The sequence below is a fragment of the Mugil cephalus genome, chromosome 11 (genome assembly GCF_022458985.1).
Source record: "Mugil cephalus isolate CIBA_MC_2020 chromosome 11, CIBA_Mcephalus_1.1, whole genome shotgun sequence".
Taxonomy (NCBI): domain Eukaryota; kingdom Metazoa; phylum Chordata; class Actinopteri; order Mugiliformes; family Mugilidae; genus Mugil; species Mugil cephalus.
Window position 1 is genome coordinate 17,262,331 of NC_061780.1, and position 24,710 is coordinate 17,287,040.

General features: G+C 38.3%; 4 protein-coding genes across 11 annotated transcripts in view; 1 reads left to right on the forward strand and 3 right to left on the reverse strand.

Annotated features, from left to right (window-relative positions):
* On the reverse strand, window positions 1-12,277 carry LOC125016341 (fucolectin-3-like). 7 transcript variants are annotated; one of them, XM_047598780.1, is made up of 10 exons: window positions 5,546-5,654; window positions 5,327-5,471; window positions 5,117-5,203; window positions 3,988-4,913; window positions 3,438-3,491; window positions 2,676-2,714; window positions 2,520-2,543; window positions 2,112-2,385; window positions 1,435-1,586; window positions 1-796 (listed from the first exon to the last, which is right to left on the reverse strand). In XM_047598780.1, exons 6-10 carry the CDS (start codon window positions 2,707-2,709, stop codon window positions 453-455), a joined length of 828 nt encoding a protein of 275 aa, XP_047454736.1. In that variant the 5' UTR covers window positions 2,710-2,714; window positions 3,438-3,491; window positions 3,988-4,913; window positions 5,117-5,203; window positions 5,327-5,471; window positions 5,546-5,654; the 3' UTR covers window positions 1-452. The 7 variants fall into 7 exon arrangements, 6 of the variants coding, with proteins under 6 accessions (XP_047454736.1, XP_047454735.1, XP_047454739.1 ...); XM_047598779.1 differs by having other exon boundaries at window positions 3,875-4,913; XM_047598783.1 differs by lacking the exons at window positions 5,327-5,471; window positions 5,546-5,654 and adding exons at window positions 11,686-11,830; window positions 11,904-12,277 and having other exon boundaries at window positions 3,438-4,913.
* Window positions 7,936-10,288, reverse strand: LOC125016056 (lymphocyte antigen 75-like). Its single transcript, XM_047598223.1, has 4 exons — window positions 10,255-10,288; window positions 9,724-9,997; window positions 9,047-9,198; window positions 7,936-8,408 (listed from the first exon to the last, which is right to left on the reverse strand). The coding sequence occupies exons 1-4, from the start codon at window positions 10,286-10,288 to the stop codon at window positions 8,065-8,067; spliced, it is 804 nt and encodes a 267-aa protein (XP_047454179.1). The 3' UTR covers window positions 7,936-8,064.
* LOC125016057 overlaps window positions 11,184-24,710 on the reverse strand; it is a 14,489-nt gene continuing 962 nt past the window's right edge. Inside the window, exons 2-12 of the mRNA XM_047598224.1 lie at window positions 19,784-19,871; window positions 18,607-19,052; window positions 16,576-17,911; window positions 16,420-16,443; window positions 16,012-16,285; window positions 15,409-15,560; window positions 14,619-14,770; window positions 12,796-12,897; window positions 11,904-11,954; window positions 11,686-11,830; window positions 11,184-11,419 (exon numbers count right to left, since the gene is read on the reverse strand). Coding sequence (XP_047454180.1) covers window positions 11,184-11,419; window positions 11,686-11,830; window positions 11,904-11,954; window positions 12,796-12,897; window positions 14,619-14,770; window positions 15,409-15,560; window positions 16,012-16,285; window positions 16,420-16,443; window positions 16,576-16,609 — 1,170 coding nt within the window. The 5' untranslated portion in view covers window positions 16,610-17,911; window positions 18,607-19,052; window positions 19,784-19,871. The remainder of the gene's footprint in view (window positions 11,420-11,685; window positions 11,831-11,903; window positions 11,955-12,795; window positions 12,898-14,618; window positions 14,771-15,408; window positions 15,561-16,011; window positions 16,286-16,419; window positions 16,444-16,575; window positions 17,912-18,606; window positions 19,053-19,783; window positions 19,872-24,710) is intronic.
* The window catches only part of LOC125016343 (proline-rich transmembrane protein 1-like), a 15,410-nt gene continuing 12,387 nt past the window's right edge, over window positions 21,688-24,710 (forward strand). The window contains exons 1-3 of one of the 2 annotated variants that reach the window (XM_047598788.1): window positions 21,688-21,858; window positions 21,958-22,110; window positions 22,964-23,188. In XM_047598788.1, coding sequence (XP_047454744.1) covers window positions 21,976-22,110; window positions 22,964-23,188 — 360 coding nt within the window. In that variant the 5' untranslated portion in view covers window positions 21,688-21,858; window positions 21,958-21,975. The remainder of the gene's footprint in view (window positions 21,859-21,957; window positions 22,111-22,963; window positions 23,189-24,710) is intronic. The other variant, XM_047598789.1, reaches the window with a different exon arrangement.

Below are 24,710 nucleotides of genomic sequence, written 5' to 3' on the forward strand. Positions count from 1 at the left end.
GATAAAATGACAATAAACTCTTCAAACACATCTTAGCTTTTATTTAGACTCGATAAGAACCCAGACACGAATAAGTAGCTTTTCCATATTAGTCGTAATAATCTATGTGAGAAATAACATCCTCTGTAAATCCCATTCAAGCTAATGTACAAAATGAAGGATGCAAATATAACTGCTTTGTATGATAAAATGACACTGCATCCTGAATTCATATGAATTTCAAAGAAATTACAACTGTTTTTGTATTGTCAATGCATTTTGTCTTTGATAGAAGAATTAAAATAAACTAAAACAAACCCACAGCCAACAAATGTCCAATTACACTAAAATAATTTATATGAATATGCAGCAAAAACACACAGCAGAAGGTAAATAATTCATGTCATATAACCATCGGAATACATTATTATCAGTGAAGGAAGTAACTGTAGCAAAGAAAATAAAAATGCCTTTTACTTTGCACAGATGAAATTATACTCATCATAGTCTGACTTTGTAAACCAGTAGTGTTTTTCTTTTGTGTCCATGACAGCACTCATGTCACAGTTTTCTTTTCCTTTCTCTCCTGGACCCCAGTGGTTGAATGTTACGACGTGATCATCGACCCAGAACCAGAAATCCAGGGTGCAGGTGTAGTGAAGACCCAGCCATACATAGGGACTGTCAGCCTTCCTGGCCTCCAACTCAACCCAGCCCTGAGTGTCTTCATCGAGGATGGACACCAGATCCATGTTTAAGTCTCTGCAGTGGTACAGGGCTTCTTCCCAGGTTCTGTTCTCTTGGACCAGCATCAAGCCTTGAATAAAGAGAGACATCTGATGAGCTGAATATTGACAATTAACTCAAAAGAGGAATTTTAAAGCTGTACATGATTATGTTGTGTCGAAGTTTTAGAGAATAAAAAAGAATCAAAGATGAATCAAATCATGTATAAAGCGTTGTGGCCATTCAGTGATGAAAAATAACAAAGAGTTGTCAGTGTGAATGTTTGCTCCTCTATGAGTGGCATCATCTAACATGTTGTATTAATCCATAAACACACACAGCGTGTCACTGATATCACAGTATGAAGAGCAGTAGAACTGGTTCTGCTTTTTCTCTGCTTGATATTTAATACATGTGAAAGTGGATCTCTCCAAGAACAAACTAAATACTACATTCTGCTCTACTATTTGATAGATTTATTCAAAGCTACATTTATCTGTTTCCTTGTTCAGCTCAGTGAATTCAATGTGTCAGAAAGGTTGTGCTTAGCTCCAGCCTAAATATGATCTTAAAGGCTCCAAATTATATGTGTCAGCTGTAAATTAGACTCATTAGTTCACTATTAACACATCTACTATTAAACATATGGTGGATTTTAATCTGCAATAGAGACATTTTCTGTAAGTTTGTTTGTTGACTGACCAGTGACATGAGAACATTTCATCTTACCATCTTTTTTAAAACCGTAGATCTTCACCTCACACACCACGACAAAAAATGTTCTTTCTAAGTGTACGGTAACATAGCGTCCAGACATGGGTCCATTGTCACATTTAAATGTTAGATTTTGTCCGTTGGTGCTGTCAGAAATAGTTGTACACCTGGATGGAAGAAAGAGAGAGAAACAGATTAGACTGTAAGAAATAGTTCTGTTTCCAGCTCTGTTTGGTTAAGTATCAATAGAAGACAGAATTCCCCACATTCACAAATGCAACATAATGTTGTTGAGTAAAATTAGCTGCAACTGTTAAAAAGTTTAAAACTGTTATTTAGTGTTACTGAAGGCAGTTCTCCTGAGTATTGTATGCCTATAAATTTCCTTATTACCTCATATCAGACTGGTATCAGAATGTCTAACCATACTGAATATAATTAATACAGTGTGTATGATAAAAGTACAGAAGCACAATGCTGCCACAACAAAAGAGATGATTATTACATTATAACGTGATACTGATCCTTTTTTTTCAGGCGTGGCAGCAATGTGCTTCTGTACTATCATCATATGAACATTTTGTACATTTTTACAAAATATAATCCCATAAATAAATAAAACATAAATAACAAGCAGCACTAGACTATGGTAACAGGTTGTATTATGGTTCATAGTAGAGTGAAGACATTACACATTGTGGTGGTTAAAGTTTCCATCAGATGAGTTCCCAATGAGGATCTGAGCATTCGTTATGTTAACACTGTGATGATGAATGTTGTCGATGTTGATACAAGAGATTTCATATAGACCCAGTAAATCTATTGTCCACCAGGAGTTGGACTTGTTTTCAGTGTGAGCACAAGCACTGTAATTCCCATCAACAGCTCTGTCAGAGAAGTGATCAGTGTAGGTTGAAGACTGATTTGTTTTTCCTCCCTCTATCAGTTTTCCTGTTGTGCAGTTAGCTGTAACAGAAAACACAAAACAGTTCACTTCATAATATTGACCCATATACATATTCATCATCAATGCTCTTATACTTTTTGACATGACTAAAGCGATGAAATAGAGTAGAGCAGAGAAATGTATTTAATACTACCTCCTTGGTTCTGAGCAGACGTCCCTGTGAAATGTGAAGTGTCAGAGAAATACATCAGAAATCCTTTCATCATTCTGGTCACGTACATGATTATTGTTTTATTTTCATTTACTTTTTCACATTCACGTTTGACTCTGAGTGAAAGGAGCAACTTACCAATCAAACAGAAAAACAGCAGAGTCCACAGCATCTTTGCTTTGAAAGAGAAGAAACCTCAGTAACTGTTGACTAGATGATCGACACAAATGACCACAGACCAATGACTGGAAATCACAAAGGATTTACACAAATGTATCCCCTCTATCTGAAAGTACAACAAAGAACTGACAGTCCAGGTGATGCTCAGCTCCCTCCAGATCCACCAGTTTTAAAATGAACCCCTCTCCTTGACAAAGCCACATTTATTTCCCTTCCTCCACAGCTTCCCTCATTGAAACACACCAACATCATTCTTTCTTGTTTCTGCTCAGGTTGTTATAAATAGTCAAAGTAGCTGAATAGTATTTGCCTCTATCTGCATATTATACCCCCACAGCTCACTCTGGTCGATACTGTTGATTTGACTGTTGTTATAACATTGAAAGAGTCAAATCCTGACACAGTCATCACACAGATATGGGCCAGTAGGAAGTTTTTAATAACTTGTACATTGCTGGTGCTACTGTGAAATTTCCCAGTTTGGAATTAATAAAGTATATCTATCTATCTATCTATCTATCTATCTATCTATCTATCTATCTATCTATCTATCTATCTATCTATCTATCTATCTATCTATCTATCTATCTATCTATCTATCTATCTATCTATCTATCTATCTATCTATCTTCTTCAGTACTTTCCTCTCTGTTGACTTCTCTGTAAACATTCAACACAGGATCATCAGGACTTGTATCTGTGTGTCCTGGTCAGACTCACTCCATCCTGGTCGTCATCCCTCATCTGCTCTGGGATCAAGTCCCCTGACATCACCTGAGAAGAGGGAGAGGACTGTGTAAAAATATTACATTTTATGACAAACAGCTCCCTCCAGATCCACCAGTTTTAAAATGAACCCCTCTCCTTGACCAAGCCACATTTATTTCCCTTCCTCCACAGCTTCCCTCATTGAAACACACCAACATAATTCTTTCTTGTTTCTGCTCAGGTTGTTATAAATAGTCAAATCAGCTGAAGAGTATTTGCCTCTATCTGCATATTATACCCCCACAGCTCACTCTGGTCAATACTGTGGATTTGACTGTTGTCATAAAAGGTACTAATCCACACAGATATGAGCCAGTAGGAAGTTTTTAATAACTTAATAACCAGTACATCGCTGCTGCTTCTGTACATGTCAGAGCTCTGAGTTGTACCTAAAGCCTGACGTTGTACAGGACCATAGAAAGCATGGTTCCCTGTGGTGCTCCTGTGAGGGGTCCTCATCCGTGCTGGTGAGGGCCTGTGTGGGTGGGAGTGTGGTGGCTACCTGGCTCGGAGGTGTGAAGGGGATGGGGTGATCAAACCAATTAAAAAACTAGTTTAGTTGGTTTGCTCTCCCCACATCCCCCTCAATGGGGGCACCTCTCCTGGAGCTACTTCCTGTGACGGTCCTCATCCCCTCCTGCACCTCTCTCATGTTGTTGTCCTGCATCCTTTGTTCTATTTTCCTTCTGTACTTCCCCTTTGTCTTGCTTGAGCTGGACCCTGAGTTCCTTTTGTGCCCCGCTCGAGCTCCTCTGAAACACCATCTTTGAAGGCCTTCTTCTTCTTCTTCTGGTTCAGGAGGCCTTTGATGTCACTGGTTATCCAGGGCTTGTTGTTGGCAAAGCAGCGTACAGTTCTCACTGGAACAACAACATCAGTACAGAATTTTATATAGTCTATAGTGCAGTCGCCCATCTCCTCCATGTTAACACTGTGAGAGCCCTGCAACACTCCCCAGTCTGTTCTCTCTCTCGAAGCTTCTGTTATCCACTTCCTGAATGAGCGAGTTGTTGTTGGTAATCTCCTCACTCTTGGTGTATAGTGAGGTTTGAGCAGAACCAGGTTGTGGTCTACTTTCCCCAGTGCAGGAAGAGGGGTGTTGCTGTATGCATCCTTGACGTTTGCATACATCAGGTCGATAGTCCTATTCCCACTGGTGATGCAGTCCACATACTGGTGAAAAGCAGGCAGTGTTTTGTCCAGAGTTGCATGACTAAAGTCCCCAGAGATTAGCACAAGTGCCTCAGGATGCTGTGTTTGTATCTTAGCAACAGCACTGTGAGTGTGTTACCTCACCTCAGTGAGAGCCTGCAGTGTTGTTTCTTTGAGATTTAGTCGCTGCAGCTCATCTTCTGACATCTGTAGCACACTTTGACTGTACTGCACACAAAGGACGACTGCTGCAGCTGAAGGACTCTCAACAGGAGTCTGTGGGAGACAAGGAACCTTGAGGACTTAATGATCTACTGTAAGAGTAGGTAAGTGGATGTGCATTAGAGTTTGAACCATTACAAAATGAAATGTAGTTTTGCAAAGTTCTTGTGGGAAACTGGTCAACAGTATCTAAACACAGTGGCTGTACCTTGTCCTGATGAAACAGGCACAAGCTTTGAGATGAATCCTGTCCTCACTGAGCTCTGCCGCCTCCTCCTGCTGCTCCTCAGTCGCCCCATCCTCCTGATCTGCTTCTGATTTACATCTCATGGCAGAACAGGATCCTAATAACAAACCAGACTTAATTAACAACAGAGACAAAACAAAGCTTAACTATTCCCCTGCAAATTACCATCTTGAGACAAAGTATGGGTGTTAAGTGAGACAGGAAGTGACGTTAACGTTACCTGAGGTTCTTTTATTCTCCAGCAGCTGCAAACACGTCTGACCCAGGCTGAACCAGTGCCAGGGGTTGAACGGTAGCAGGCTACACAGCTGCTGCAGACACAACGTCTTGGATCCTGCGGCTCCAAAATGCTCATAGATGCTGACCTTCAGGAGGAAGTTTAAATTAGTTTGAATACAACAGAACGACTTGATCCTTGTGTGTTCTGTCTAACGCTGACCTTAAGCAGCAGGAGGCTGGTCAGGTGACAGGTGTTGGAGGCTTCTTTGCTCTGGAAAAAAAGATCATGCAGATGTTATTACAGTAAGGTTTTTGACTTGCGTCTTTACATCGCTTTAGTTTATGTAAAAATGCAAAAAGCTGAGGTTATGAAAATTAAAAATGATCCAGGGAATACATAGCAGTGATTTTCGTCATTAGTAGTATTTAAAGTAAAAGCATATTTAAACAATGTGGCATACAGTATAAAGAACATGACAGTTCAGCAGTGAATTTGACTTTCAAATCATGAGAATTCAACATTTATTCACTACAGTTCTTCCTTTTCTTCTTCTTTCTGGGTACTGTATAATACTACGACCAAAAAAATAAATAAAATACAAAAACAAACACTAAAACTTCTCGATCAATTTAGTCACTCTAAGAATCTATGGCACTGACTTTGAGAGTTCTGTTGCAAAATGACCATCAAACCCAAAGGCATCTTTATCCGTTTGAGTTCTTGGACCAAGTGTCTCCTCTCCACTTCATATATTTTACTATAGTTTTTAACTACATGAGCCCTTGTTTCATCTTGTCTGCAATTTTTCGTCCTGCACCTCTCATATCTCCCACCTTCCTCTGCTCTCTATAAAACCACCATCCTGTCGTCTCTTGCTCCCATTCCTTTTGACATCTTCCCTTTATATAAAGTGCTTGACTTCTGCTTTACTAACACTAATCTCTTACTCAGTCTGATCCCTTTTTGTAGCCTCCTTTGCAAACTTATCTGCCATTTCATCACCACTTATTCCTATATGTTCTGGAATCCTTAAAAACTTTACTGTAAATCCCATCATTTGGATCCTGTATCATACTTGTTGAATCTCTATAACTATATCTGGCCTACTTTTTGAGTGACTGTGCTGTAAACTGGTTAATACTGACCTGGAATCTGAACAGGTGATAGTTCTCAGTGGCCTTATGTCTTCAATCCACCTAACTGCCAACAACAATGCAATCATTTCCACCGTGAAAACTGATATTTCATTGATAATCCTTTTCCCTGCTTTGATGTTGAATTCTGGAACAAAAATTGCTGCCCCTACTTTACCCACAGAATTCTGTGATGCATCTGCGTATATCTGGACGCACAAATAGAATTTTTCAATATATGCCTGTATATTATTTGACTCATAAACAAAACCCTTATCCTGGTTTCTCTTCTCCAATAATCAGAAATCTACTACAGCATCCAGAAATACCCAAGGAGGTATTGTTGACAGTGGTGCTGTTGGACTAACTTTCATGTTCACCTTTTGCATTTTTTCTGATTTTTTTTGTAGCTGTCCATCCAGAGTTTCAGCTTCTCTAATTCTTGATTATATATTTTATTTTTATTTTTTTCCTAAAGCCACTCTGGTATTTTGAAATATATCCACGTTTTTCCATATAATATGTTAGCCTATTGTAATTTTCTACCTTGTTTTGCAGATGTTGGACGTTTAAGCAATCGGCCTATAACTCCCTGGCTTTGTGCAACCTTTTCCTGGTTTGCATATTGGAATAACAATAGGTTCCTTACAACTTTTTGTCAATCTCCCACATTCCCACACTTTATTAAATAATTTCAATTTAACATCCTTTGCGCTGACATTTTACTTTTCTTGATAGAGTTCTGTCTTTGTAAATGGTTTGTTTAACACATTATTTGTGTCTTTGTCATTCTGTAATAGCTCTTCATTCTCAGTGCCATCAGTGTCTGTCTCTCTTCCCACTGATTTACAAAATGACCTCCAACATTCTTTCTTTTTTTACCATCCTGCTCACATTTATCTGCAAACTTTTATATTCAAGAAGATTTTGGAAATTGTGATTTCTCAGATTTTCTCAGCCAACAAAACCTCGTGTGTACCCTTCATTAATAAGACAAGAATAAAGTGTTCAAATATATTTGAGCTTTTATTTAGACTTGATAAGAAAACAGACAGGATTTAGTAGCATTTCCATATTAGTCCTAATGTTCTATGTGAGAAATAACATCCTCTGTAAATCCCATTCAAGCTAATGTACACGCTGAAGGATGCAAATGTAACTGCTTTGTATAATAAAATGACACTGCATCCTGAATTCATATGAAATTCAAACAGATTACAACTGTTTCTGTATCATCAATAACATATTTTTGTTTTGATAAAAGAATTAAAATGACATTTAAATAAACCCACAGCCGATAAGTATCCAATTACACTAAAATAATTTATATGAATATGCAGCAAAAACACACAGCAACAACTGATGTCATATAACCATCAGAATACATTATTATCAGTGAATTAACTGTAACAAAGAAAATAAGAAAAAAAAAAAAAAAACAGTTGAAAACAATGAAACAAAAACATCTTCATAGACCAGAGTAGAAATGTTGGCTTCATTTCAGCAGCACTACATCTGAAAAGCTGCTACTCTGGGCCAGGACCCCTCACATATGATATATTAGAGGGACATCCACTACTCAGTAAGTAAAGTCAAACAAGTCTTTTACTCGGCACAGATGAAATTAAACAAATTAATGTCAAACTTCTTCCACCAGTAGTGATTTCCTGTTGTGTCCATGACAGCACTCATGTCACAGTCTTCTATTTCTTTCTCTCCTGGACCCCAGCGCTCGAATGTTGCAATGTGATCATCGACCCACAAAAATAATTTCTGTGTGCAATTGTAGTGAAGACCCAGCCATACATAGGGACTGTCAGCCTTCCTGGCCTCCAACTCAACCCAGCCCTGAGTGTCTTCATCGAGGATGGACACCAGATCCATGTTTAAGTCTCTGCAGTGGTACAGGGCTTCTTCCCAGGTTCTGTTCTCTTGGACCAGCATCAAGCCTTGAGCAAAGAGAGACATCTGATGAGCTGAATATTGACAATCAACTCAAAAGAGAAATTTAAAGCTGTACATGATTATATTGTGTAGAGGTTTTAGAAAACAAAAAAAGAATCAAACATGAATCAAATCATGTATAAAGCGTTGTGGCCATTCAGTGATGAAAAATAACAAAGAGTTGTCAGTGTGAATGTTTGCTCCTCTATGAGTGGCATCATCTAACATGTTGTATTAATCCATAAACACACACAGTGTGACACTGATATTACAGTATGAAGAGCAGTAGAACTGGTTCTGCTTTTTCTCTGCTTGATATTTAATACATGTGAAAGTGGATTTCTCCAAGAACAAACTAAACACTACATTCTGCTCTACTATTTGATAGATTTATTCAAAGATACATTTATCTGTTTCCTTGTTCAGCTCAGTGAATTCAGTGTGTCAGAAAGGTTGTGCTTAGCTCCAGCCTAAATATGAACTTAAAGGCTCCAAATTATATGTGTCAGCTGTAAATGAGACTCTTTAGTTCACTATTAACACATCTACTATTAAACATATGGTGGATTTCAATCTGCAATAGAGACGTTTTCTCTAAGTTTATTTATTGACTGACCAGTAACATGAGAACATTTCATCTTACCATCTTTTTTTGTACCGTAGATCTTCACCTCACACAAAATGACAAAATATGTTCTTTCTAAGTGTACGGTAACATAGCGTCCAGACATGGGTCCATTGTCACATTGAAATGTTAGATTTTTTCCGTTGGTGCTGTCAGAAATAGTTGTACACCTGGATGGAAGAAAGAGAGAAACAGATTAGACTGTAAGAAATAGTTCTGTTTCCAGCTTTGTTTGGTTAAGTATCAATAGAAGACAGAATTCCCCACATTCACAAATGCAGAATAATGTTGTTGAGTAAAATTAGCTGCAACTGTTAAAAAGTTTAAAACTGTTATTTAGTGTTACTGAAGGCAGTTCTCCTGAGTATTGTATGCCTATATATTTCCTCATTACTTCATATCACACTTGTATAAGAATGTCTTACCATACTGAATATAATTAATACAGTGTGTATGATAAAAGTACAGAAGCACAATAATGCCACAACCAAAAAGATGATTATTACATTATAACGTGATACTGATCTTTTTTTTTCAGGCGTGGCAGCAATGTGCTTCTGTACTATCATCATATGAACATAGTTTGTACATTTTTTCAAATTCTAATCCCAGAAATAAATAAAGGATAAATCACAAGCAGCACTAGACTATGGTAACAGGTTGTACTATGGTTCATAGTAGAGTGAAGACATTACACATTGTGGTGTTTAAAGTTTCCATCAGATGAGTTCCCAATGAGGATCTGAGCATTCGTTAAGTCAATATTTTCAGCAACAGTGTTGTTGATGTTGATACAGGAAATTTCATATAGACCCAGTAAATCCATTGTCCACCAGGAGTTGGACTTGTTTTGAGTGTGAGCACAGTGATAGTAATCCCCATCAACAGCTTTGTCAGAGAAGTGATCAGTGTAGGTTGAAGACTGAGTTGTTTTTCCTCCCTCTATCAGTTTTCCTGTTGTGCAGTTAGCTGTAACAGAAAACACAAAACAGTTCACTTCATAATATTGACCCATATACATATTCAGCATCAATGCTCTTATACTTTTTGACATGACTCAAGAGATGAAACAGAGTAGAGCAGAGAAATGTATTTAATACTACCTCCTTGGTTCTGAGCAGACGTCCCTGTGAAATGTGAAGTGTCAGAGAAATACATCAGAATTGTTTTATTTTTATTTAGTTTTTCACATTCACATTTGACTCTGAATGAAAAGAGCAACTTACCAATCAAACAGAAGAACAGCAGAGTCCACAGCATCTTTGCTTTGAAAGAGAAGAAACCTCAGTAACTGTTGATAGATGATCCACACAAATGACCACAGACCAATGACTGGAAATCACAAAGGATTTGCACAAATGTATCCCCTTTATCTGAAAGCACAACAACAAACTGACAGTCCAGGTGATGCTCAGCTCCCTCCAGATCCAGTTTTAAAATGAACCCCTCTCCTGGACAAAGCCACGTTTATTTCCCTTCCTCCACAGCTTCCCTCATTGAAACACACCAACATCATTCTTTCTTGTTTCTGCTCAGGTTGATATCAATAGTCAAAGTAGCTGAAGAGTATTTGCCTCCATCTGCATATTATACCCACACAGCTCACTCTGGTCAATACCGTGGATTTGGCTGTTGTCATAAAAGGTACTAATCCACACAGATATGAGCCAGTAGGAAGTTTTTAATAACTTCAGAGCCAGTACATCGCTGCTGCAAATGTGAAATGTCCCAGTTTGGAATTAATAAAGTATATCTATCTATCTATCTATCTATCTATCTATCTATCTATCTATCTATCTATCTATCTATCTATCTATCTATCTATCTATCTATCTATCTATCTATCTATCTACAACACTGGTTGAGACTGTCCTCTTTAACTATATCAAATACAAAAAGCTAAAAAGTCAGTTTTAGTCCCCGAGCCCCATCTAGTGGTCAGTCTGGGTAACGCGTACCAGACCATGGTAGATTCAACGAGTTCACATCTCTTGGATTAAAAAAGTGAATCTAAAAACCAGGTATATATCAGTTAAAATCACTTAAATCTTTTAAAATGGCCAAAAGAACATTTATTAAAGCAAAGCATAGACTTAGGTCGTTGAATAGAGACACAAACATTTCAAATTGTGTGTAAACATTCAACACAGGATCATCAGGACTTGTATCTATGTGTCTCGTCAGTCTCTAACACGTTTGTAAGTAAGATCTTGTTCCACCAGCGCTCTCTGAAGCTCTGCAAACACACACTGATCAGAGTCTCTCCGTCCTGGTCGTCCTCCCTCATCTTCTCTGGGATCAAGTCCTCCGACATCACCTGAGAAAAGGGAGAGGACTGTGCATCTGCATCCACCTGAAAGTTCCTGTAATTCAGGCCTTGGAGCAGCATGTCTGCACAAAACAAATGTGTGAATGTGTTACCTCACCTCAGTGAGAGCCTGCAGTGTTGTTCCTTGAGATTTAGTCGCTGCAGCTCATCTTCTGACATCTGTAGTACACTTTGACTGTACTGCAACACAAAGGCAGAACAGGATCCTGATAACAAACCAGACTTAAATAACAACAAAGACAAAACAAAGCTTAACTATTCCCCTGTAAATTACCATCTTGAGACAAAGTATGGGTGTTAAGTGGGCAGGAAGTGACATTAACGTTACCTGAGGTTCTTTTATTCTCCAGCAGCTGCAAACACGTCTGACCCAGGCTGAACCAGTGCCAGGGGTTGAACGGTAGCAGGCTACACAGCTGCTGCAGACGCAACGTCTTGGATCCTGCGGCTCCAAAATGCTCATAGATGCTGACCTTCAGGAGACGTTTAAATTAGTTTGAATACAACAGAATGACTTGATCCTTGTGTGTTCTGTCTAACGCTGACCTTAAGCAGCAGGAGGCTGGTCAGGTGACAGGTGTTGGAGGCTTCTTTGCTCTGGAAAAAAAAGATTATGCAGATGTTATTAATGTAAGGTTTTTGACTTGCGTCTTTACGTCGTTTTAGTTTATTTTATGATGTAAACAGTCTGTAAATTTCCCTTTGTAGCTGAGGTTAAGAAAAATTAAAAATGATCCAGCGAATACATACTAGTGGTTTTCTTCATCAGTAGTATTTAAAGTAAGAACTTGTCTTATTTAAACAGTGTGACATACAGTATAAAGAATATGACAGTTCAGCAGTGAATTTCAAATCAGACAAAGAATTAGCAGCAAATCAGCCAAGTCCAGTGCCCTGTCTCTCTGTCCCAGTTTGGTGCAGCATCGGGAACAGAAACACAGACACTTTCAAATCATGAGAGCAGATGGTGTTCTCTCAAAATAAAGCAGATTTAAGATTTCACTCCTTCAGTCTGATTCCCCAAGAGTAAAACTGTGTCTAAATATCTGCTCAGAAGTCCTTTTTAAAGCAGTTCAGGGAAATGTTACTGGCGTACAACATGCTGAGAATTAACTTAAATTACATTTGTGTTCATTTGGATGCAATATATAGACTAAACTACTTTTCTGTTCAATGACATGACCTGTTGTTTTGAAGATGAGGAAATGATACATTGTGGGAAAAAAAAGCTATTGATACGCTGTCTATATTTGTTGTTGATGTCTCAGAAACATTCAAATACAGGGAAATAAAGCAATAGGTTGAAGACTGAGACTAGGAACATGTAAGTTCCTGAAGGGAATGGTTGTTTGTGTGAATACCTCCAACACTGCAGGTGATTTTTCAGTAACATCCAGTGACTGGACTTAGAAAGACTGAGCTGAATGACTTTAATTACCTGATAGTTCCCGTGTCTAACGGCCAAGTCTCCTCTAAACTTGTAGACTTTCTGCTTCTCCAAAGAATCGTCAGTATCCAGAGCAGCACTGTCACAAAACCACTGCAGACAGAAACACATCACGGAGCAGCTTCAGTCCACTGAAATATCTCTACTCTGTTTATTATACTCGGTGCAATAGAAACATACAACACCAAAAATATAGACTCCACAAACAAACTTAAACTGAATCTGAAAAAGAAAGTCATGGTGTTTACAAGGATCATCCATTTAAATATGATCATCTGGACAGCGTTTCTCCACACGTGCAGCAAACGTGCTTAACAAATGAATAAATACTGAATGAATATGTCCCATCTAACCACAAGGCACCTTTTCAATCGACTGTCCAAGGGAGCAGCACATTAAACAACTGTAATTCCCAGAACTTTTGTCCAATTTGGATGTGAATGCCTTTAGATGAGTCTGTATTTATTACGTAAACACCAACTTGAGATTGTTTTTTTTGTTTTGTTTTGTTTTTTTAATGCGACAGTGCATAAGAATATATGAACACAACTAGTTTTTATATTCATAGTTCAAGCTTAACACTTTCTAGGTCGTCTTTGTTTCACCACCTTTCTACCGTGAAACAACCTTTCAGACTATCACACTTGCAGCTTTTTTGTGACACAATCCACCACTGTAAGTAAGAGATTTACCTCAGACTCACACAGTTTGCACTTTTAGTTAAGAGCAGCAGAGACACCACTACATCGGCTCTGGCTCAGAAAACCAGTAGTTCGTTAAATAGTAGTGCTACCTAATATCTCCATCCGGAACCAGAACATATATATAAATATAAAAATGAGTCCAACATGTATTTGCTGTAATTAATCCAGAACTCCCCAGTTTCCAAACAAACTACACAACTGCAGCCACACTTGTTTGTTTATGTCCTTCAGTATAAATTGTGTGACTAGTTCAGCGTCCAACAACTACTTTTTCCAGATGGAAATATTCACCTTATATCACCTTCATTAATAAAACGACAATAAAGTGTTTAAACACATCTTAGCTTTTATTAAGACTCGATAAGAATCCAGACAAGAATAAGTAGCATTTTCATATTAGTCCTAATGTTCTATGTGAGAAATAACATCCTCTGTAAATCCCATTCAAGCTAATGTACACGCTGAAGGATGCAAATATAACTGCTTTGAATAAATAAAATGACACTGCATCCTGAATTCATATGAAATTCAAACTAATTACAACTGTTTCTGTATCATCAATAACATATTTTTGTTTTGATAGAAGAATTAAAATTAAATTTAAATAAACCCACAGCTGATAAATATCCAATTACACTACAATAAGTTATATGAATATGCAGCAAAAACACACAGCAACAACTGATGTCATATAACCATCAGAATACATTATTATCAGTGAATTAACTGTAGCAAAGAAAATAACAATACAAACTGTTGAAAACAAAGAAACAAAAACATCTTCATAGACCAGAGTAGAAATGTTGGCTTCATATCAGCAGCACTACATCTGAAAAGCTGCTACTCTGGGCCAGGACCCCTCACACATGATAAATTAGAGGGACATCCACTACTCAGTAAGTAAAGTCAAACAAGACTTTTACTCTGCACAGATGAAATTAAACTTATTAAAGTCAAACTTCTTCCACCAGTAGTGATTTCCTGTTGTGTCCATGACAGCACTCATGTCACAGTCTTCTATTTCTTTCTCTCCTGGACCCCAGCGCTCGAATGTTGCAATGTGATCATCGACCCACAAAAATAATTTCTGTGTGCAACTGTAGTGAAGACCAGCCATACATAGGGACTGTCAGCCTTCCTGGCCTCCAACTCAACCCAGCCCTGAGTGTCTTCATCGAGGATGGACACCAGATCCATGTTTAAGTCTCTGCAGTGGTACAGGGCTTCTTCCCAGGTTCTGTTCTCTTGGACCAGCATCAAGCCTTGAGTAAAGAGAGACATCTGATGAGCTGAATATAGACAATTAACTCAAAAGAGAAATTTTAAAGCTGTACATGATCATATTGTGTAGAGGTTTTAGAGAATAAAAAAGAATCAAACATGAATCAAATCATGTATAAAGCGTTGTGGCCATTCAGTGATGAAAAATAACAAAGAGTTGTCAGTGTGAATGTTTGCTCCTCTATGAGTGGCATCATCTAACATGTTGTATTAATCCATAAACACACACAGTGTGTCACTGATATCACAGTATGAAGAGCAGTAGAACTGGTTCTGCTTTTTCTCTGCTTGATATTTAATACATGTGAAAGTGGATCTCTCCAAGAACAAACTAAATACTACATTCTGCTCTACTATTTGATAGATTTATTCAAAGATACATTTATCTGTTTCCTTGTTCAGCTCAGTGAATTCAGTGTGTCAGAAAGGTTGTGCTTAGCTCCAGCCTAAATATGAACTTAAAGGCTCCAAATTATATGTGTCAACTGTAAATGAGACTCTTTAGTTCACTATTAACACATCTACTATTAAACATATGGTGGATTTTAATCTGCAATAGAGACGTTTTCTCTAAGTTTGTTTATTGACTGACCAGTGACATGAGAACATTTCATCTTACCATGTTTTTTTGTAGCGTAGATCTTCACCTCACACAAAATGACAAAAAATGTTCTTTCTAAGTGTACGGTAACATAGCGTCCAGACATGGGTCCATTGTCACATTGAAATGTTAGATTTTTTCCGTTGGTGGTGACAGAAATAGTTGTACACCTGGATGGAAGAAAGAGAGAGAAACAGATTAGACTGTAAGAAATAGTTCTGTTTCCAGTTCTGTTTGGTTAAGTATCAATAGAAGACAGAATTCCCCACATTCACAAATGCAGTATAATGTTGTTGAGTAAAATTAGCTGCAACTGTTAAAAGTTGTGTTACTGTTATTTAGTGTTACTGAAGGCAGTTCTCCTGAGTATTGTATGCCTATATATTTCCTTATTACCTCATATCACACTTGTATCAGAATGTCTTACCATACTGAATATAATTAATACAGTGTGTATGATAAAAGTACAGAAGCACAATGCTGCCACAACAAAAAAGATGATTATTACATTATAACGTGATACAAATTCTAATCCCAGAAATAAATAAAAGATAAATAACAAGCAGCACTAGACTATGGTAACAGGTTGTACTATGGTTCATAGTAGAGTGAAGACATTACACTTTGTGATGGTCAAAGTTTCCATCAGATGAGTTCCCAATGAGGATCTGAGCATTCGTTAAGTCAATATTTTCAGCAACAGTGTTGTTGATGTTGATACAGGAAATTTCATATAGACCCAGTAAATCTATTGTCCACCAGGAGTTGGGCTCCTCTCTGGTGTGAGCACAGAGATAGTATATCCCATCAACAGCTTTGTCAGAGGAGAGAGTTTTGAAGGTTGAAGACTGAGTTGTTTTTCCTCCCTCTATCAGTTTTCCTGTTGTGCAGCTAGCTGTAGCAGAAAACACAAAATAGTTCACTTCATAATATTGACCCATATACATATTCATCATCAATGCTCTTATACTTTTTGACATGACTCAAGAGATGAAACAGAGCAGAGCAGAGAAATGTATTTAATACTACCTCCTTGGTTCTGAGCAGACGTCCCTGTGAAATGTGAAGTTTCAGAGAAATACATCAGAGTTACTTTCATCATTCTGGTCACGTACATGATTATCGTTTTATTTTCATTTACTTTTTCACATTCACGTTTGACTCTGAGTGAAAGGAGCAACTTACCAATCAAACAGAAGAACAGCAGAGTCCACAGCATCTTTGCTTTGAAAGAGAAGAAACCTCAGTAACTGTTGACTAGATGATGGACACAAATGACCACAGACCAATGACTGGAAATCACAAAGGATTTACACAAATGTATCCCCTCTATCTGAAAGCACAACAAAGAGCTGATAATCCAGGTGATGCTCAGCTCCCTCCAGATCCACCAGTTTTAAAATGAACCCCTCTCCTTGACTAAGCCACATTTATTTCCCTTCCTCCACAGCTTCCGTCATTGAAACACACCAACATTATTTTTAGTTGTTTCTGTTCAGATTGTTATCAGTAGTCACAGCACCTCAAGAGTATTTGCCTCTATCAGCATATTATACCCACACAGCTCAATCTGGTCGATAAAGTTTCAACACCTATAAATACATTTCAAATTTGCATCAACAGTAAAGGTTGGATGTGTACGAGCAATTCTATTTTGGGACATTGTTCCTGCCCCTGATGAAAGTGTTATTGTTTTAATGTTTTTAATGACAAACACAGACATTTGTTAGACTAGAGGAATAAAAATAACATTTCCAAGAAGCATGTTTCAAAGTCAACAGTGTAATAATTCAATAAATAACTAATGATTAGCTATGTTGATGAATAAAGTCAAGTATAAAGTAAGGTGTTAGTTGGCAGCACTGTATCCTCTGTATAGACATTTAGTCCAGACTATTTCATACTGCAATTATTTAAAGAAAACATGTAAAATGCTTTTTTTGTTGTTATTGGGTTTTGTCCTGGAACATGTATAAAATGTAAAATCTTTTCAAGATCAATCCAGAGCCTCAATAACAGCTGGGTATTACATTAACATTGCACAAATTGTCAGTAAAGGATAGCTACAAGCTGAAGATTACAGGGGACGCAAAGAATTATTTTGAATCTTTCTGCAGTGATACAGCACGAGTGATCACACATACACACTGTGTCCAATCAATGCTTATAACAGACTCACACTTCAGGATGACGCTGTCATCTATCTGCTGCAGCTCACTCTCTTATACCTGGATGGTGGTGGAGGCTCAGTGACAATCACATTCTCTGAATTCTCCAGTGCCTTCAACACCATCCAGCCTTTGTTGCTGGGTGAGAAGCTGCAGGTGATGGGTGTCAGTGCGTCCACTGTCTCCTGGATCACTGACTACGTGACAAACAGGCCACAGTTGGTTTGTTTGGGTCGTGTCCTCTCTGGTGTCTTCCTCCTCCTCAGAAGGCTGAGCTTCTTCAATGTGTGCAGTAAGATGCTGGAGATTTTCTATCAGTCTGTTGTGGCCAGCACCCTTTTCTCTGCTGTGGTCTGCAGGGGGAACATCATTGCAACCAGTGACACCAACAGACTGATTTAACTGACCAGGAAGACTGGCTCTGTCACTGGCTGCAGAGAGGAAACTTTTGAAGTGGTGGTAGAGAGGAGGACACTAAACAAACTGTTATCAACCATGGATAACCCTGACCACCCTCTCTACCAGATAACAGACAATGGAGCACATTCTCAGGAAGATTCTCTTGCTGTTCATTTCCCTTCTTATATCTATCCTGCCTCAAGCCATCAGTCTGTATAACTCCTCATCTGTGTGTGACTGAATACACTGGACTGGTCTGACTGCTACTGCACATTTTGCATGTTTGGTTGGCTCAGTGAGAGCCTGCAGTGTAGTTTCTTTGAGATTTAGTCACTGCAGCTCATCTTCTGAGCTGACAAGGAGGCATGAGGACATAATGATCTACTCTAAGAGTAGATAAGTGGATGTGCATTAGGTTTTAAGCCATTACAAAATGAAATGTATTCCTGCAAAGTTCTTGTGGGAAACTGGTCAACAGTATCTAAACACAGTGGCTGTACCTTGTCCTGATGAAACAGGCACAAGCTTTGAGATGAATCCTGTCCTCACTGAGCTCTGCTCCAAAATACTCGTATGCTTCAGGAGAAGTTTAACTTAGTTTGAATACAACAGAATGACTTGATCCTTGTGTGTTCTGGCTAACGCTGACCTTAAGCAGCAGGAGGCTGGTCAGGTGACAGGTGTTGGAGGCTTCTTTGCTCTGGAAAAAAAGATCATGCAGATGTTATTAATGTAAGGGTTTTGAATGACATCTTTACATCGCTTTAGTTTATTTCAAAATGCAAAAAAGTTTAGGGAAAATCAAAATGATCCTGTGACCACACACTAGTGGTTTTCTTCATCAGTCGTATTTAAAGTAAGAACTATTGAATGTCTTATTTAAACAATGTGACATACAGTATAAAGAATATGACAGTTCATCAGTGAATTTGAAATCAGACAAAGAATTAGCAGCAAATCAGCCAAGTCCAGTGTCCTGTCTCTCTGTCCCAGTTTGGTGCAGCATCGGGCCATTCCCTCCAATACATCTCGTCTGATGGTCAGATTGTTGTCAGCGATCCACTGCAGGCAGCTGCTGTATGCCTCCAAGGCTTTCTGAACCACACACACCACAAGAACATTGAAACACACCAACATTCATTCTTATTTCTGCTCAGATTTTTATCAATAGTCAAAGCACCTCAAGAGTATTTGCATCTATCGGTATATTATGTCTACACAGCTCAATCTGGTCGATAAAGTTTCAACACCTATAAATACATTTCAAATTTGCATCAACAGTAAAGGTTGGGTGTGTACGAGCAATTTTATTTTGGGACATTGTTCCTGCCCCTGATGAAAGTGATGAGAGCAGATGGTGGACTCTCAAAAAGTAGCAGATTTTAAGGTTTCACTCCTTCAGTCTGGTTCCTCAAGGGTAAAAATGTGTCTAAATATCTGCTCAAAAGTATTTTTTAAAGCAGTTCAGGGAAATGTTACTGGCGTACAACATGCTGAGAGTTAACATAAATTACATTCATGTGTTCTTTTGGATGCACTATTTAGACCAAACTACTTTTCTGTTTAATGGCATGGCTTGTTTTGAAGATGAGGAAATGATACATTGTGGAAAAAGGGCTATTGATACACTGTCTATATTTGTTGTCAATGTCTCAGAAACATTCAAATACAGGGAAATAAAGCAGTAGGTTGAAGACTGAGACTAGGAACATGTAAGTTCCTGAAGGGAATGGTTGTTTGTGTGAATACCTCCAACACCGCAGGTAATTTTTCAGTAGTAGCCAGTGACTGGACTTAGAAAGACTGAGCTGAATGACTTTAATTACCTGATAGTTCCCGTGTCTAATGGCCAAGTCTCCTCTAAACTTGTAGACTTTCTGCTTCTCCAAAGAATCATCAGTATCCAGAGCAGCACTGTCACAAAACCAGTACAGACAGAAACACATCACGGAGCAGCTTCAGTCCACTGAAGTATCTCTGAGTGGAGAGGTGGCAAAAAGATGCTGACCATTGCAAAAACATTGCAGCAGCACTGTGTTGAGCTCTCATTTCTAAAGAAGAAGCCTTTCCATGGAATCACCTTTTTCTTTGTCGCTTGTTCTATGTTCCTTGCTTCATTGGTTCAACATTCATTTGTGGAACATTGAGTTTTTTTCCCTCTATTTTTCTGTTTGTTTCTGTTTCTGCAACTACCACTTAGTGACACTCACCATCATTACAGACCATATATCATTTTTAAACTAAAAAGTCTCTGTGTGCCTTTTGCCTCTCATGGCTTGGGAATTTATATACACAGTAAAATCAGCATACCCACATTAACATTGTAAGAGCTGATTTTAACAGTGTTAATTTAACACTTTTTCGAGTGTTGGTACCTTTACACTAACTTAGTGTAAATTTGACTCTTCTTGTAGTTAAATTTAACACTGCCTAACACCATCCAGTGTTTTTTTTTTTAACACTTTTATGTAGTGTTAGCAATTAACTCTCAGAAGACTATTTCTTAACTACACAAGTGTTACCCCCATGACACTTAAAAGGTGTCAATATAATTCTTATATAGTCCTACAAAAAATACTTGGGAAATAAACTTTACTAAAATAAAGAGGTAGTCATGTTTGGCAGTTCAAAAACATTTATTTTCAAACTTGCACCACAAATATTAGAACATGCCACAGTAAGGCGCAGTGTATGTATGTAGTGTTAGCACCACTTTAGCACCACTAGCTAGCAACTCCGAACCATTAGCATCATCTTATCACGTTTTGTATCTATGGCTACAAAGTGCATGACTCGTCTCACTCTGACAAAACGTCAAGCCAAACGTACCGTTTACTGCCATTTCTCACTTTCTAGGTTACAGTGAGGCCAGGCATGCATGCTAACCATGCTAACCTCTAGCTCATCAAGCAGGTGTTCGGTGGTTAGTAACAGCGCGACGAGTAAAGTTTCCGTGGCTGCAAAATGACTTCGGGATTAACTCTACCCAGAGTATAAGTAACTCTACTAGTGTATGCCTAGTTTAACACCAAGAATGCAACCCTTCGCATTTGATATCCATACTGACTGTTGCACGAAAGGGGAAGTGTACTTTTGTTTTCTGAATTCCGCAGAATAGTGACTCAAGTCATCTGCAATGCGTATCGTCACCACCAGATGTCAGTTAAGTCATACCCATTCATCAAAGCAACCGAGAGATTCATTCATAAAACTGTACAGTCATCTGGCTTTAACACTGGTTATCACATTGATATAGACTGGAGCACTCAGTGCTTCAAAATGTACAGCATTTAATACCGATTGTAAGTCATTTTGGCCTCATGTTATAATCATCATACTAAAAAATAAATACATTTTAATCACAAAAGAGAAAAAAAAATGAACGCAATGCTTCTTGGGTCCTTTGGTTCGGAATTAGTTCTGATGGCAGGAATGGTTGGCAAAAGATTTGCCTGCATGGACAAAATGCGAATTTTCTCAAAAGTTGATAAAGTAGTCTATTACACAAACCTGACTCAAACACTCACAGGTTTAGGTGTTCTCTTTTCATCTATGGCTCCTCAGAGCCGTTCCTGCATAATAATCCTCCACAGTATGGAGGCAGGGCCGAACCATTTCATCCTTCACAGGGGCCCTCTATATGTTTACTCATAGCCAGAAACAAGAAAAATAAAATAAGACGATGGTTTTTAGTTTGGTACATTGTAGATGGCGCATTATGTTAATGGCGATAGGTTAGTGATTTGACATTGGATAATTTACCTGACGTTTTAATTGTCAAGTGTCAGAGCCCCTGTCAGTCACAGTCCTTTAGACTCGTCCTAACTTTCCCGTTGACCGCCTGCCTCATTGGAAGACGTCGTCGCTCAGTGTCGAGAGAGAAATAACTCAGAAGAAGTAGGTGGGTGACTAAACTACAACACAACAATTAGAAGGGAAATACGTGGACCAAGTGGTGGAAAAAATCGAGTTTTTTCTTTTGTTTTATTTGAAAATATAGAAGTCAAAGAACCCCATCATGGACCCAAAGCAGCAAGCGAGCGCTCCTCCGATGGGATGGTCTGATGAGAAGTCCTCCGTTGCGCCCCCTCCGCCCTACCAAGACAACCCGGGGTATGGTGAGCCAGGCCCGGGGTACCCACCTCAGCCGCAGGTAAGCACCGCAAATAATGACAAATGTAATGAATTGCTGTAATTAATTAAATTTGAAGTACTTCAAACCTGTTTTTCGTTTTGCAATTAAGGGATTTTTGTGGGGGGGTAAGATAGTGCCCACCAATGTTCAGGAGATGCTTATTACAGTTTAGATCGGCTGTTGGGTCCAAATATGAGATTTAAAACATACTGTCTCATCTATTTATTTATTTATTTTTTATTGTGCTTCTTACAGCGAAATCGAAAGTGATCGTGTAATCCTTAGATCATAAAAAAAATTCAAGATCAATCAATCAAATCAATATTTTTCAGTAGTAGTTAAAAGTTAACACCCACGCAAGTGTGCAGTTGTTTAGCATCTTCTGTCATTAGTTGCAAAAGCGTATGCTTGGTTTCAGTTGTTCGACACACCTGCTGCGGTTTATCTAAAGGATTTTAACCCTTTATTGATCAAGGGAGCATATACAGTCACTAAGGCACGCATTTTAAATTGTATCCCTGTGCCTCTCGGTGAGGTCTAGAAACATGCAGTTTTTGTTCAGCCAATCAGAGAATTTTAAAATTTCAGGTCAAATGTGGTCTACATATTCCACTGCGTGAATGCTGAGTGTAACTGCTTTATTGGGTAACATGAATGACTGTTCTAATGTTGCCTAATGTGATGATGTTACGTGCCTGACAATGGTCTAAGTAATGGTCTCCATGAAAAAAAAAAAAAAATGAAATGAAAAAAATCAGCAAAGTCTTCTTATGCCCTACAATGACACTCTAAGGTTGAAATATAAAATTTCCAAATATTTCAATGACTGCCTTATAAAAGGTTAACAGCATTTCATGTGTGTGGCCAACAGGGCTATGGCTACCAGCCACAGTATGGAGGTCAATATGGGCAGCAGCCTTACGTCGCAGGGCAGCAGTACCCAGCGCAGCCGGTCACTGTCGCTGTCCAGCCCACAATGTACGTGACTCAAGCCCCTCTGGTTAACCCGGTGAACGACTACTTGTGCTACTCCATCTTCACCATGATCTGTTGCTGCATGCCACTTGGAATTGCTGCCCTCATCTACTCCGTCTCCGTAAGTTACTTGCATTTGCATCTGTCGGGTGTCAGTCTAAAAATTCCAAAGAACAACAAAGACACCAGACAAAATCCAGACACCAAAAAGAAGAGCTCAAGATGGCACTAACGTCCAAAGTGCAATTAAGACATAGGAAAAAAACTAGTAACAAACCATAAAAGCACAAATACGAAAGCAGAAATGAACAGAGAACTGATTCACTAGGAAACCACAAGTGTGTGTGCCAATCAGTCAGTGAAAATACGCCACTAAATAATGCAAACCCCATGACAGTATTCTTCATAGAGTGGATACACCGTCCAAACACATCATGATTTGAGCCCTATGTGCAGCTGTCTTTATTCTTTACATATTATGTTATTGAGTTATAGCTATAGCTGGCAAGTTATATTGCTTACAGTCTGTATTTTTTTTCACTAATGTTATATAATGAGACCAACTGACACTGGATTTTAGGAAGTAAAATGATCCGTTTAGCCAGATACCCAAGCTCCCTAGCTTCCCGGCTTGCATTAGACAGATGGGAAATAAGTTAATAATGAATGAATGCAAGGGTGGAATGCTTCCATAAGAGTGCATATACACATTGTATGCAATATATATATATATATATGTATATATATGATAGGCTGATACTGACCAATAAAATCTATCATGCAGTACATCGGTTTGGCTGTAAAGAACAACACAAATGGTCATTAGGACTAAAAACATTCACCGCTCAATAGTGAGATGACGCCATTTAAAATAAAATGAATAAAGCACTCTAATTGCCTCATATTGACTTGCTAGTAGTACTATCAGTAATACTGATACCGCAGCTGTGGGAATACTGTGCATCGATGAGTAATCTCTCAGTAAAGCATTAATGCAACAATACCTCAGACTAACAATGTGAAAAATAATTGGACACTGCTATTGTGAACATTAAGATGCAGGATCTGCATCTTGCATCTTAATGTTTACAATATATATATTGTTATTTTGGATCCAGGGAGTTCTGCTTTTGAAGAATATATCTTTAGATATTACTTACGGTATTAAGTTCAATATGTGTGAGTGCCAAGTTTGGTGGGATCTGGAAAGTGTAAGGATGTCAACAAAAAAACTATTGACAAGAGCCTGGGTGGTCTTTAGTGTTATATAAGCCAAGAGGTTCATCCTCAGCCCTTTGTGTTTTAGACAAACTGGGGACATAGACTTTTACACATCTGGAGAGATCATGGCAACAGACAAATTTTTGTCTTGTGTATTTGTGATCTTTTTTTTATACTTTTGCATTTTGGTTGTGTTATGTAATTCAGAAAGTTTGTTTCTACTTGAGTCTCTTGAGTGACTCAGCATTTTTTTTTCTTGTGATCCATGTTAAATCTATTTATTCAGAAATAAAATTCTAAAAATAGAATAAAATTAATTTGCACAAGTACATTCACGGCAGTCCTAAAGGAGTCAAAGGAATTTAACGCTTAAATGGCGCAAAATGTCTTGATATGTTCATTTTCTTATGCGGGAATCTAAA